At 44.5% G+C, this 14941-nt stretch overlaps 2 protein-coding genes across 4 annotated transcripts in view; one reads left to right on the forward strand and one right to left on the reverse strand.

Moving 5' to 3' along the window:
- uggt1 (UDP-glucose glycoprotein glucosyltransferase 1) overlaps positions 1–4353 on the forward strand; it is a 31118-nt gene extending 26765 nt beyond the window's left edge. For both annotated transcript variants that reach the window (XM_085343687.1, XM_085343688.1), the window contains 6 exons: positions 1552–1734; positions 2059–2219; positions 2332–2446; positions 2979–3095; positions 3509–3653; positions 3739–4353. In XM_085343687.1, the coding sequence (XP_085199813.1) occupies positions 1552–1734; positions 2059–2219; positions 2332–2446; positions 2979–3095; positions 3509–3653; positions 3739–3758 (741 nt within the window). In that variant the 3' untranslated portion in view covers positions 3759–4353. The remainder of the gene's footprint in view (positions 1–1551; positions 1735–2058; positions 2220–2331; positions 2447–2978; positions 3096–3508; positions 3654–3738) is intronic.
- Positions 4354–6248: 1895 nt separating this feature from the next.
- LOC146612279 (transcription factor Sp3-like) lies at positions 6249–13780 on the reverse strand. Of its 2 annotated transcripts, none has more exons than XM_085342350.1 (9): positions 13650–13780; positions 13223–13320; positions 12373–12603; positions 11667–12269; positions 10132–10344; positions 9845–10049; positions 9548–9737; positions 9186–9382; positions 6249–7747 (listed from the first exon to the last, which is right to left on the reverse strand). In XM_085342350.1, exons 1-9 carry the CDS (start codon positions 13654–13656, stop codon positions 7494–7496), a joined length of 1998 nt encoding a protein of 665 aa, XP_085198476.1. In that variant the 5' UTR covers positions 13657–13780; the 3' UTR covers positions 6249–7493. The 2 variants fall into 2 exon arrangements, with proteins under 2 accessions (XP_085198476.1, XP_085198477.1); XM_085342351.1 differs by having other exon boundaries at positions 13610–13780.
- Positions 13781–14941: the final 1161 nt, after the last annotated feature.

Consider the following 14941-nt stretch of genomic DNA (forward strand, 5'->3'; position numbering starts at 1 on the left):
TGAGCCAAAAACAGTAACAGCAAAGTGTAGAAAACATATTGTCATAATAAATGTGAATTCAACAAAAAGTAAGTCAGTGAAAATTAAATACATCACAAATATTAAATTGGTAGATCACTGTTACTGTTAGATTTGTATTGTTGATTGTCATTTATGCTTAGAAATATTTAACCATATATGCTTAGAGGTGTATAATCATTTGTAGATTGAAAGAATGTCTCATCCTAGGAGGTCTGTAACAGCTCTGTGTAGCATGAAGGGGGAGTGCGTTCACTCCCTCTACAGAGTGTTCCAGCGTAGATCACACCTCCTAGGAGAGGTCGTATCTTTTCTTATTGATTTATGGTATAGCAAGCACACGTATATCTGTTTAAGTATAAGAGCCTTTTGTTCAGATGGACCGCTAGACTCCTGGCACCAGCTTTGGGGAGTCTTCACAGGGTCACATCTGGATCTCTCACACACACACACACACACACACACACACACACACACACACACACACACACACACACACACACACACACACACAGGCAAGGTACTCTTTGTGTGTATGTAGACGTCATATGTTAATGAACCGATGCATATTCATGTAACCTCAATAAAAGAACAGTGGTACGGGAGAACGGACGAGAGCAACTGGGGTCAGGCGAAGGAACGGCGCTTTGTCCGGTCTCTCCCGTGCACGAGAAACATGAAGAACTTTGCCTACTGGTGTCTTGCTTTGCAGTGTAATTATATTGTCCTCAACGTTCCAGCGGATAGGTTCAAGCTACAAACCTATCAGTTACCATAAATAAGATTTAGTTAAAAATAAACATCAATATATATAAACAATTTAAGAATAATAAAATCTGCTAAAACTGAGTGTAATCATACTTATTTCACTTGAAAATTTCTATGAATGAGTTTCGTTCCTCAGTAGATTACTGCACAATTTTATACAAACATGTGGCATTCACTTTACTTTTGATTTCTGCTGTCCTACAAAATCATCTGTCATGCCACATATTTCACTAATTTCTAGAAATCCTACGTAAACAACACAAAACTCAACATTTAGAGCAACTATTCAACCACAGAATGACTGCGTTTCACTTAGCTTACCACTCTTAGTTTCAGTGTTACAGATGTAAGAGTTTTCTGAAGTCCAGAAGAACAGTGAAGTTTGAAATGCTTTAGGCCATTACTGATTGGTCCGTGCAATAATGTCTCTAGCCATCACATAGCCTGCTCTTTGCCAATTGGCTGGGAGCAGTTTGTGTCCTTCTACGACCTCATAGAGCAGCATAGCAAGGCCAGATTTGCTGTCTGTTGAAGTTACCGTCTTGTTTTGTTTGTTTTTTTTGGGGGGGGGTTGGTCTTACATTGTGTTTATTTAATTTTGCATTTTCGATATTTGAGTCCATTTTCATTAAATCTGTCAGGGGTCAGTTGTCGGTCAGCTGTCAGCCTGTTTATGAATTATTTATGGCCCCATATTGTCAAAGGGGAAAATTATGAGGTGTGCACATGCTGACAGCTCTGTTCCTGTGTGTCACCATCTTTCAGGAGTTTATCCCCCACATGGCAAAGGAATACGGCTTCCAGTACGAGCTGGTCCAGTATAAGTGGCCCCGCTGGTTACACCAGCAGACGGAGAAGCAGAGGATCATCTGGGGCTATAAGATCCTCTTCCTGGACGTGCTGTTCCCTCTGGCCGTCGACAAGATCCTGTTCGTGGATGCTGACCAGGTTTGCTCACATGTAGCTGTGCAAACACAGTCACTCATCCTGCATCTGTCCAAATATTTGTTCTTTTACTATTCAGTAAAGGAGGAAACTGTCAGCTTCAGAGAACCTGTTCAATATAATATTCCTCATGACTGCCATGAAGTACTAAAAGGTTTGGAAGTAGTTTTATAGAAAAGTTTGGAAGTGCACACTCAGTTTTGCTCCACATGAGTTCCTAGACTCCTTTTTTTTTTTCCTTTTTTTTTTATGTGAGATATGTTCTCTACTTTTTATTTTTACTGTTTTGTGCCAGCTAAGCTGTTCACACCTCCTCCTCTGCTTCAGATCGTGCGCACAGACCTGAAGGAGCTGCGTGACTTCGACCTGGAGGGAGCTCCGTACGGATACACTCCATTCTGCGAGAGCCGCAGGGAGATGGACGGATACCGCTTCTGGAAGTCCGGATACTGGGCGAGCCACCTCGCTGGACGCAAATACCACATCAGGTAGACGCTGATCGCTCAGCTCCAGTGTCGCAATCAAGTTTCAGCAGCATTTAACATCAACTATCTGCAAACATGCTTTCCTGCAACTTTCACGTGTTACCATCGTTTGCAGCGCGCTGTACGTCGTCGATCTGAAGAAGTTCAGGAAAATAGCTGCAGGAGATCGACTCAGAGGACAGTACCAGGGGCTCAGCCAAGACCCCAACAGCCTTTCCAACCTCGACCAGGTCTGACGCTCTCTTCACTCACTGTCTGCATTCGTGTTTTTATGTACACGTGACATCAGAGCCACGTGTTTTATGTAAAACAGCCATATGTTTTTAGATTGATTGAACACTCTTCTCCAGTTTTTCAGTGAAGACTTTAGAGCAGCCTCGCGTTAGCGTGCGTCTGTTCCTTGTCGCCGCTCGTGTTTACTCGTCATGTTCTGCTCTGCTTCTGATTTCACGACAGCGCATCGCTGGTTTTATGATTGCGGCATTGTTCAGCAGCTTTTACATTTCAGGCTCTGATGTCCTTGAGCACAGCGACAGGACAAACTGTAGTCTGTGATTGCAACTTGATTACTACGCAGTTGAAAGAAAACATAAAGACAGCCAACTGTGAAAGTACACAGGGGAAGCAGATGCTGCTTCTAATGCTTGTTTGTACATGATGGTTCAACCTTCCTAACAATAGTTTTCCCTTCTCTGCTTTTAGTTAAGCTCTGCACTTTTTCTCACTAGTTTTTTTTTTTTATATGATTTGATTTTTTTCCAGGATCTTCCAAACAACATGATCCACCAGGTGCCCATAAAGTCTCTACCTCAGGAGTGGCTGTGGTGTGAGACCTGGTGTGATGACAGCTCCAAGAAGAGCGCCAAAACAATAGATCTGGTAAAGAATGCTTCTTTTTATTTAACTGTTTTCTGTACAGTTTGTCAGAGTTACAGAGGATTGATGGCAGTTTTCTAAAGATTCACATGTATCCTTACAGCCACTAGAGGGCAGGCAGGCTTAAGAATGAGTTCACATTAAAAATAAGACCACCTTCTTCTTCCACCACAGCAGATCATCTGCTTCCATCTCACCCTGTCCCTAGCATCCTCCTCGGTCACACAAACTCTCTGCCTGTCCTCCTCTACATTCATGAAGCTTTCTCTTTTCCTCCTGCCTGCCTGGTTTTAAATAGTCGTTTTATAGGTGGTCATAAATCAGTTTTGATGCTGCATCCTGTTTTTGTACCAAACCACATTATGTGACCCATGATATGAGCTGTTTTGTCTTTTTTCTCATTTTCCCAATATCAGTGCAACAACCCGATGACCAAAGAGCCCAAGCTGCAGGCTGCGGTGAGGATCGTGGCAGAGTGGACCGACTACGACCAGGAGATCAAACGCCTGCAGGCCAGAATCCAAGACAGAGCGAACCACATGGCGAAGCAGCAGGACACAGGTGCGCCTCGCTCGCAGAAACCGATATGCGCAGCTTTCCGCATTAATCACTCAGACTAACGTCTCTCTCCTCTGTCCTCTGCCAGATGCTCACACGGAGCTGTGAGGCGCTCGCTACGATGAGGCGCTGAACTGGACTCTGTTTAAAGAGTCTGCTTCAGAACGACGCTCCTCTCCTGCCTCGGGGACTGCTGACAGACTGACCGACTGGTTGAAACAATGTCCAGTTTTTTGTTCTTTTATAGGTTTCGGTGACTGTGTGGGTGCAAACTGTGAGGATGTGTTTTGTGAAGCGACTCGTGCATTTTTTTTTCTCCCTGTAGTTGAGGTCAGTCTGTTTGCACTGATTGGGATTCTGGTTCTGGCTTTTGTAGAAGCACAAAGGGAGGAGGACTTCAGAGAATGGTATTGCTGGTTCATTTTGGTGTTTATTTGCTGTATGTCAAACATCTGGTGCTGGGAACACTTTGCATTCGCTCATTTGAAGCTGTTTGGTTTTTCTCTGGATTGCATAAAGATACAAGTTCACGTGAAGGCTGTGATTTTAAAGAAAACAAGGAGAAGCACTGTAAACTCTCACCCACAGGTGTTTGACCTGAAAATGAACATCAAAATCAGTAGGATTGTTGTCACTGTGACTCTCAGGTACAGATGTTGCAGCATAAAGTCAGAAGCTGATCAAAGTTATACTCTAAAGGGAAGAGGAGCCTTAAAAATTTGGCTTAAAGCAAAAGTGATTTCTGTTCTTTGGTAACATTGATGGATTTGTCATCTTCATCTTGTTTCGGCTGTCAGATATTTTTGTTAAATAAACTCCGATTAATGGGTGGTCCAGTGTATTTTTGTTTACATGTGATTACTTGAACAATATTCTGCTTTAACTATTTACGTCCTATGCAGATTCTCCTAATCCTGGTGAGAAAGCTAGTTAGCAGCCAGATAAGTACACTGCTGAAAAAGGAAACATTGGATCACATGATAACAGCAAGTCCGTTAAACTTCAGGGATATCATTCTGTCCTGGTAGGAAGCATGAACCACTGTGAGTCCAGATCACCTGCTCTGGTGCAAATCACAGTGACATCAGAGGCAACAACCAGACTGCCCTCGTGACTGCTTTTTCTCTAGTTTTGGTTTTTGCCTAGTGTCCTTGTCACATCTGGCAGCATGAGGCAGTACCTGCAGCCCATGCTTGCTGTCAAAAGACTGTGGAGGAGCTGCAAGGAGGAACGGGAGAGTAGCCAGAGCCCTACAACATGACCTCCAGCAAGGTATTCATGTGCAGGCTGTCTGAATCAGAGTCCACGAGGGTGGTGTGAGGGCCTGACGTCCCTTTGTGGGACCTTTTCACCCCAGCACTGCGCAGCTTGACAGAACACCAGAACTGGCCGGTCTGACGCTGGGACTCCGTTCTCCCATGTGGAGAGCAGATTCACTCTGAGCCTGAAAGAGTGTGGAGAAGCTGGGCAAATGTTTCACTGCTTCCAACATCATCCAGCATGACAGGTTTGGCAGTGGGTCAGTGGTGATCTGGGGGATTCATATCCTTCAGTCACACAGACCTCCACAGGCTGCGCTGGCGTTACCAGGATGGCATCATCAGACTGATTATGCAGGCCAATGGCTAGACTGTGTAGGTAGTTCCTGGATGACAAAGTAGTGATGTCACTTCCTTGCACCAATCTGAATCCACATGAGAAACCAGCCTTTCTGAAAGACACCTAGGATTATCAAATTTATCTCTTAGGTGCATTTACTGTGAGACTAAAGTTTCCACTGTGATTATGTCACAGCTAGAAGTGTAATGAAGACAGTATGGATATTAACAGTGTACCTTTTTTGCATATAAGACTGGGAAACGACCCCTCTCACACATGTAGCATGTCGTGATGGTTCTTGTTCTCACATTATGCACAGCTGAGTTTCTTAAAAACAGATCTGATGGCAACATCTGGATCTGCCACAATGCCGTTTAATATTACAGATCTACTTTTTCCAGAGCAGCGATTCATACTGTGATCTCGTTGCACATCACTGCTGGTCTCTTCCTTTCCCCCATTGTTTACTGTCATCTTACCTCTACCAACCATCTGCATACTCTCTAAAGCGTAACTCTCTTGGTGCAGGGCGTCCCATTTCTGCCCCCGACACACAAAACGTGTTACTGGAAGGTTTCAGACTTTTATTGTGATCCATTTGAAAAAAGGTTTTACAAAAAGGTAACATTCAATTTTTACACCAATTCTTTAAAAAAAAAAAAAAAAAAAAAAAAATCACTTAAAATAAGGTTTTGATACAACAAAATTCAGTTAACTAATGGCTTCTATGAACAATGTGAAAATAAGATAATATACATGTAAATGAATGCTACAAAGATGAGGACGAACAAAGGGATTACATCAATTAAAATAAAAAATAAAAACACACAAACAATGGCATTGATTGTTTTGCTTTTTCACTTGAGTGACATCTGGCCAGAATTACCAACAGAGCGGTTATTGCAAAACGAATCCCACAGCGTGTGGCGTGCAACTGGAATGTGATGACACAAAAAGAAGCAGGGGGGGAAAAAAAAAAAAAAAAAAAAAAAAAAAAAGTAGAACTGCCTTTAATGAGGCCGATTTGATGCATCCGTTTTCTTCACATGGCAACACTGGTGTGTGCAGACTCCTCCTGCAGCCAACAAATAACCCAGAACGCTTTAAAACCTATGATTCCCATCATCGTGTGGCTTCAACATAGACGACACCCAGACCAGCAAAGAGACGTGGAGAACTGAAACATAACAAGAATTAACCCCCCCCCCCCCAAAAAGGAAAAAAAAGGATGTGGTGTTTCTTTAAATGTTGACAAGCACAGCGGACGGCGTGCTCATGAAAACAGATGCTGAAAGAAGTTGCTTGCATTTGTTTCCCCCTCCCCTCCCCTCGTCCTTGAGGCAAAAATGCAAACTTCAAACCGGTTAATGGTGGCACTGTCATCTTAACCTGACCAGCCAGCTGCGCCCGTGCTCTGCGTCGAGCAGCGCGCGGCGTGACATCAGCACCGCTGCCCTGACTGGGCTGGAAAATAACCTGATTTGCCGTCTTACTAAAGTCTGTAACGCCAAACGCGAAGCCCCTGTGAGCAGCTGGTTACCTTTAGCACGACGACAGTGAAGGGAGGGGGGTGGTACCAGACTGCTGGATTTTTTTCACTCTCCAGAAAAAAGCGAATCAGCACATTTCCAAAAAACATTTAAAAACTACTTTTAAAAAAACAAAACAAAAAGAACAAATCAAGGCAGCGGTGTGGACGCCGCGCCGCTTCAAACAGGGCGCTCAGATTTGTCACGACTCTCCCCGAGAGTTTCCACGGCTTCCTTTTCCCTCGGTCCGATTTCACAAACACATTTACCCCCGTTACAGTTACATCATCTGCAAAGCTTTTTCTTTAAAAACAAACAAAAAACCAACATGCACCTCCAGCATTTTATACAAGAGTATAATACAAAATAAGGCATTTCATCGTGTTGAGTATTCATGTCGTGTTTTGAGTGTTAATGTGTGTTTTCGTGTGTGTGTGTGTGTGTGAGCGTGTGTACATAGCAAACACATTTTAATGTTATTTCTTTTTGCCCGCCTATAAAAAGACTGCAAAAAACAAACATAAAGTCAAGATAACTCTTACTTAAAATATATATATTTGTCATATACATTTAGGTATATATTCATATGTAAAAAAAACAAAACAAGGAAAAAAAAAAGGGGGGGGGAAGAGGGGAAGAGAAAAGCCCAAGAGGTCCCTTTTGATAGGCCAGTTCTCAAAAAGCCACCTCACCACATCAACCCCCACCCACCCCCTCATTCCATGACCTCGCTGGGCGCCACTGTGACCAGCTGCAAGGGGATCTCCTGATTGGCTACAAGGTCGTGCGCGTTGGTGGCCTGGAGGATGAGCGTTGTTCCGTCCGTGTTGATGATGGCGTCGGAGGTGGGCGGAGACGTGGAGGGGGGCACCCCGCCTTTTTTATTCTGGTGAGTCTTTATGTGCTTGGCCAGGTGGTCGCTCCGCATGAACCTCTTGGAGCACTCTGAGCACACAAACTTCTTCTCCCCTGCAGGGTCCAACAAGCACACATCAGTGGCGACGCACATTTTTGTCTGCAACTAACTGAACTGGAGCATTTGGAGACTTTGTCGCTTGTTTCTAGCATCAGATCCTTCACTTAGCAGTGGGGACGGCTCCCTCGAGCCTACTCAGGACCCCATTTTAAGCATTTCCTTTCCAAAACCCTCTTCTTAGTGTAACTGTTAAATAGTTTTCAGCATCACATTAATTTAGAGTCATAACATTTCAGGGCCTTTACCTCACAATATAAAGCATGTTGACATGAATCTTGATTTTGAGCAAATAAAAGAAAGAAAAACATCCCTACAGCATGATGATGACGCTGCACACTGGACAATAGGGATGCCGTTAATGAGTTGCCTTTCCTCACTAAGATGCTACAGAGCAACTTTATTGCAACGCGACTTGATTTGCAGCCCTTGTCGAGGTCATGTGACCTTTCCTCTCTTCCATACATCTTAAAAAATATGTGATGTTGAAACCATAGATCTCTAATCTGATTCTACACTGAACTTCCATCTCCTCAAAGGAAGTGTGGATCTCACTCATCGTGACCACTGGATTCTTGGAGTCACGTGAGCAAGAGCCTTCATCACCATCTACTCAGATTCACGACATCACCTGGTTGATCAGGTGACCATATGACCCAAGACTCAATGCAAAATCTGGGATCAGATCCTAAACTTTGGTTTCCTCCCTCACCGACTTAGAGGGTTTTCAAAATAAAAGCCAAAAAGGAACCCAAAGGCTTTACCAAGATAGCAAGACTGAGCAGCTACACCTCTACATTAATACTGCTGGAAGACTGTTGATGGATTTAATGATTTATTAATGACAGACGGTCACATATTGCATCATTGTGATAGAAATGTGATCGCAGTAATGGGGTCAGATTTCTAAAGAAATCAGAGCCTGACTCTAGTTGTCGTTTAACCCAAAGTATTAATTAAGGACAAGCACACATCACAAGTTTGTCATCACAGCCCCCGACTACATCTCAGGCTTTATCACAGCAACGGCAGCCTCGTTAAAATGATTTAATAAAAATGCTTCGTGCTGAGTTGATATTATCTGCTACTTAACTGCTCAGATGAACAATGATGTAATTTCAAGTGTTTATTAGCTGATTCAATTCATTTCAACTACAAATAAAATAAAACTGATATCGCTGATGATCTGCTGTGAAGTGTCGGTTTCTCACTTTTTTCTTCGTGTTTCACACGTCTTTGCTGAACATTGCGTGATCGCAAACCAAAGCTCTGGACAGCAGCAGCAGCAGACATGAAAACATTTTGTAACTGTAACATTGTAACGGCAACGCGATCCCCACATGAGCTCCGACCATAAAACTGTTACTTTGTTGTTATTCTTTTCTTTTTTTTCCCCAATTTCAAAACAAAAAGCGTGTCGACAGGTGATCTCACCTGTGTGCGTCCTCCTGTGTCTCTGCAGCTCGTCGCTCCTGGTGAATCTCTTCCCACAGAACATCCAGTTGCAGACGAAGGGTCTCTCGCCGCTGTGCCAGCGCAGGTGAGCTCGGAGGTGGGATGTCTTCCCGTAAACCTTGCCGCAGCCGGCGATGTGGCAGATGTGCTGCTTCTTCTTCCCCATACCTGAACCCCTGTGGAAACGAGGGAGAGTGAAGATAAGAGGGAAGTGCTTCCATTTTCCAAACTTTGCATTTACTAGTGTTTCCTTTTTTGTTCTGCTGGTCAAAGGTGAGCTCAGCACCTACACCTCCTGTTATCCATGGCGTGTGTGTGTGTGTGTGTTCTCAGAGGCCCACCTTCCTCCAGACTCTTTGCAGTTGGGGCAGGTGCAGGCGACTCTGCGGAGCCTTTTGCCCTCCCCGCTCGGCGTCTCCATGTCCTCGTCTCCCATCTGAACACGCAGGTTGTTCAAGTCGCTGGGGTTCAACGTGGAATCCCCGCTCAGCTGCCACTCCTCAGAGTCTGGCTCTTCCTTTATCTGGATACCTGAGCAGAGGAAAACAGAATGAAAGAGGGAGATTTAAGAAACTGTAAGGGATTAACTAAATGAATGAAATGAGGAGTGATATATGCACAAGCATACAGCCACGTACCTGCTGGACTGTTTGCATCCTCTCCCTGCGAGTACTGGACCCCAGTTTGTGTTATAGAGTTGACTGTGACTGTTTGGAGGTTGGGCAGGCTGACCTGGCCTGTCTGGCCCAGGGGAAGGGTCTGGACTGGGGCTAAAGTCAACTGTTGGGCCTGGCCCTGACCCTGGGGCAGCTGAAGTCCTTGGAGTGACTGGACACCCTGAACCTAAGAGAGAAAACAGATGTTTTTGGGAATCTTATGGCAAAGCAAGCTCACCTGAAAGAGCAAAACAGCCCCTTGAACTTACCTGGAAGGTCTGCCACTGGATCTGTCCAGTAGCAGTGACAGTTTGGGCCTGGATGAGAAAGGTCCCAGGGTTGACCAGCTGCACGCTCTGTAGAGTCTGACCTGCTCCTGCAGTCAGGTCCTGACCCTGAGCCACCTGGGCTACCTGGGCCTGACTGTCCCCAGACAGCTGCAAGATGGGCTGTGAGATAGTGGTGGCATTGGAGGATGACACCTGCAGGAATAAATTACACTTTTAAACAAGGGCCAAAAAAGTAGAATTCATATGTTTCCCCCTTTTTTTTTTTTTTTTTTGAATGCAGTACTTTCTGCAGCGGAGAAACTGCACATTACCGCTTTATGTAAAGGCCCAAATAACACAAGTGCATGAAAAAAATTAACCAAACCTATTATCAGCAGTGCACTTTTAGGCCCTTTTGCTTTGTATCATGTGCAGATGCCTTCTTGTCAATCACATCTACTAGAAATTATCCCCCCAAAATTGTAAAAAGACAGATGTGAGATGCACTGCAGCGCTCTGATCTAAAGAAGAACTGATGAAAGTACACAAAGCTACATTTTTATGGCCTGACAAACCAAAGAACTGCATTTTTCGAGTGAAAAGAAAGTGGACATCAGCAACAGACTGAGAGGAACCATCAGCAGGAAGAACAGGAAAAGTGTGATCAGTATGTGTCAGTGTGCAGTGATTTAAAAAACAATTTCCAAATATGAGTTGAGGCCACAATATTTTTGTGAATGCATTTGTGTTGCAGTTGGATGTTGATTATTCAGACAGCTGTGAGTAACAGTTTCATAAGTCCTTTAGTTGACTGCTAGCATGACACGCTGTGCTGAAATAATAGAGACATTGTGCAATCAAATGACTTTAGCCAGCTACATCATTTTAACATGATTTCAGCCCTCAGTCGAGCCCAGGTTCTTGGTGCGTTTCCATAGGAACCACCAGGTGGTCTTGGCCAAAATATGTTCTGCGATACACATCAGTCACAATAAAAACTTCAACAAACATAAAGAGGAGTTTGTAAACTTTAAATGCACACCTTAAAGCAGTGCCTCACAGACATTATTGGCCTTGGGGTGATTAGAAGAATCTGCTTAACCCCTCATTACTTGGGCTGGGTGTCATTTTTCACATTCTGTTGCCAGTAACGACAAAGTTATTAAATTGTGTTTACTTTACAGGTTATTATTATTACTATTATTATAGATTTTCTTTAGTATCTTTTTCATTAACAAATGTTTTCTAAGTGTTGTGGGGTTGTTGTGCAAAACCTTCCCATTAAACTGGCAACAGTATGACTAAAGCTGGGAATCTGTCAACTCTTGCAACAAATAAGTCTTCAGGAATGACGATATTCCAGGACCTATTGTCCCCACTTATGGCTTTAGTGCAGACCAAAAACTTTTCCTTTTGAGATTGCTTCATTTTATTAAATTGCTCACTTATAATTTAAATTGTAATCAAATGTCTCCAGAGACCATTGGGCATGACACACATTCACATGACATGCTGCTAAAGCCACACACGCTGACCTGGATTTGCTGCAGGTGGTTGTGGGAGTTGTAGTTCTCCGAGGACGACAGATCAGACACGCCTGCGGACACGGCAGTCGCCTGGGTGAGAACTCCTGTGCCGTCGATGGTCTCAGGAAGCTGGGCGGAGTTGGAAGAGGAAGTGGTTGTTGGCACGTAGAGCTCTTGGTTGGCGCTCGGGTCACTCACAGTGACCAGCGACTGTTTGGCTCCGGTGTCCTGGTTCTGGGTGTCGAGAGCCTGGCTGCTCATTATCAACTGGCCTTCAGGTGTGACTCCTGTTGCGATGGGGACCGTCTGAGCCCCGGTCAGCCCCAGCGACTCCAGATCCACACTGTTTATAGGGACGAATGTTATGTTGCCAGGAAGCCCTACAGGCATGGTGCCCGTGTACGCCGAACCTCCAGCTAGCGAAACGCCTTGGATCGACTGAACCTGCCCCGCCTGTGTCAAGAGATCTGTGGTTGCCGTCGTGGCACAGCTGATTCCAATGCTGCCCTGGCTGCCATCTTGGAGTAGCTGAATCTGCCCCGTACCGTCATCCAAACCCTGCGTGGGGAATCCTGCAATTGTCCCATCTGCATTTTGGATTTGAGGGATGACCTGAAAGACAGAGCGGGGGGGGGGGGGCAGCTTTGAGCATGCTGATCACCTATGCTGGAGTGCTCTGATCTATATGTTTTTCTTTGTTCATCTTTTTTTTTACCTGATACTGAATGCCCGACACTCCATTTGCTGCAGCCTCACTCCCGGTTGCTGTAACATATATGGGCTGGCTGGGAATACTCCCAATAGGAAGCACGTACTGCCCGTTGGACGTGATAATCCCCGAGTTTGGAATGTGAACGACTCCCTGGTCTTCCTTCCCAGCCGATACGGGAGTCAACACCTCCCATCGATCTGAGCTCGTCAGCTGAATGGCTGACATATCTGTCGTCTGGGAGCACAATCAAAAGTCACATTAACAGGGACAGATCACACTTCCAACAGGGAGACAGTGACTCCTCTCAGCTTCAGATTAGATCACAGTCTGGCTATTGTCTACCAATCAGGTTTGGATTCAGAAACTGTGCAGATGCACGAAAGGAACAAGTGGAGCACGGGCAGGAGTAGATCATGCAGCATTTAAAGTCACAAGAAAGATGTGAGCACTACCAGCACACATACACATATACAGAGTGAAGATAGCAGGCTCAGATACAGCCGAGAGCAGGGTGTGGGGGATGGGTGGCCATTACAACACAACTCCAAGCTACTGTTTTGATTATGGACGCTATCCGTGCTACATTATCCCACCCCTGCATCCTTCGAGCCCAAGGTACACCGGCTATCTTCCAGCGAGCCGACCCAAGTGACTGACTTCAGTGTCCTACCCACTATGGGCGGGTTTTACAGGGGTAAAGTGGGTGGCCGTTATTGAGGGGAACACAGGAAGTGTACGGCTTTCTCCCCATGCCATCAAAATGTTAAAACCTGTGAACTTCATGCTCCCAAAACAAAACACAACCGAGAAATCGAAAGCGAGCGAGAAAGACGAGCTAGAAAATGTCGGATACCTGTGTTTCCGCGGCGCCGCCGGGTTGCAGAAACTCGCTTTGACTGCTGTCCACGTCCGCGGACGCCATTTCTCCTTGTTTCAGAGGCTGCTCTGGCGCTAGCAGGGAGAGAGGGGGAAACTCAGCAAAACTCTGTAATCTTCAACTCCTGCCTGCCAGAAAAGCCCGCAAAGCATCCCCACTCTCCGGTCCCAAAAGGAGCCGACTGCGAAATTCTACTTTGCAGCGGAGGTTCTGAAGAAATTTGGGGGGCCGAGCTCGACTGTTTACTTTGTCAACTCCGTGGCTAGCCAGCTAGCTCAGTCAGCTAACCATATCGAGCTCGTTAGCAGCAGAGCTAAAGATAAAAAGACGTAGCTCGCTCGGCTCCAGCTCTCACAAACTCACCGATTAGCTGCACGCTTCGATGTGCTGAACGTTTACGTACCAGTCATAGCGTGAGTGGTAGTAACCCAGGGGATTATCGGATCAACTAAACTCCGAACATGATTATTTTATCAAAGGCGGGCCAGTGTTGATCGGCGAATTCGGGTCGATTTTTTTTCTATTTTGATTGACGGTGCGGGAAACACAAAAAGGTGGGACTAACAAGCTTGACCGTCGAATTTGCATCACATTACAGGACGTTCCGCCCTTCTTCTCTACGTCGATTGGCTGAGCGGAGGTTGTGGTGGAACGTCATTGGTTAAAATCGGGCGCCAGTCATTTTTTTGTAGGACGAGTGTTTCCTGTTTGTTGAAGGAGACAAGAGAAGGAATGCAGTTGTTGAAATTTAAACAGGGCTTAGTTTGAATACGGAGACGCTCCAGTACAAAAAAAAAAAAGTTATTTATTTATTTATTTTGTATTGCTTTATCTCTTTTGATTTGCTTTCGCTTTAAAGCCGTAGACGTTTGCGATACGAGGGGATTTTTAAAAAAAAGTTCAAACTACTTATGTTCACTGCAAACGTCATTTAACCTCCATAATTACAACCAGGCAGCTTCACGTGTTATCACAGCTTCACACCGAGAGCTAGCTCGTTGTAATAGTTAATTCCACATCCCAAATGCCACATAATTAAAGAAAGCAGTGCTATCAAACATCGGGAGCTCTTTAATTCACTTAATTCGGGATTAAAACGTCCAAATGTTTCAACCACTGCAGATCTGTTTGTCTTTTGAGTTTATAAACCCATAAAAATATGTTAAAATAAACGTTTAAAAATTAAATTCGTTCTATAATAATAATACATTTTATTTATGAGCGTCTTTCAAGTCACCCAAGGACACTTTACAATAGGATAAAACACTTAGTAAAACAATGGCAGAATAAGAACAATAAAATAAAAGCACAAGATAAAATGAACAAACAGTGGATTCACAGTGAATATGCAGATTTGAACAGATGAGTTTTGAGTTGGGATTTAAACTGGGGGAGAGAACCAATATTTCTTATTTCTGGGGGCAGAGTTCCACAACCTGGGAGCAGAGCAGCTGAAAGCTCTGCTTCCCATGGTGGTGAGGCGGAAGGAAGGTACAGTAAGCTGGATAGAAGAAGAACGAAGTGAACGGGCAGAACAAGTGGTGGTTAACAGGTCAGAAAGGTAAGAAGGAGTGAGGTTATGAATGGCCTTGAAGGTGAGCAGATTATTTGTTCTGGCTAAATTTCATGTGTGGGTCCACGATGAAAGCTTATCCATATATGAAAATAGGTTAAAAACATTTTTATAACCACCAA

This window comes from Diplotaxodon limnothrissa, linkage group LG19 (genome assembly GCF_057381915.1).
Source record: "Diplotaxodon limnothrissa isolate DT_005_m linkage group LG19, D_limnothrissa_male_GT1.1, whole genome shotgun sequence".
NCBI lineage: Eukaryota > Metazoa > Chordata > Actinopteri > Cichliformes > Cichlidae > Diplotaxodon > Diplotaxodon limnothrissa.

Excerpts from the sequence above, each read along its gene's own strand:
- LOC146612279 (XM_085342350.1), bottom strand. Across the intron at positions 9,738-9,844 it reads GGATGCAAACAGTCCAGCAG|GTATCCAGATAAAGGAAGAG; the intron begins GTACGTGGCTGT and ends TCCTCTGCTCAG. Across the intron at positions 9,383-9,547 it reads TGCAAAGAGTCTGGAGGAAG|GGGTTCAGGTATGGGGAAGA; the intron begins GTGGGCCTCTGA and ends TCGTTTCCACAG.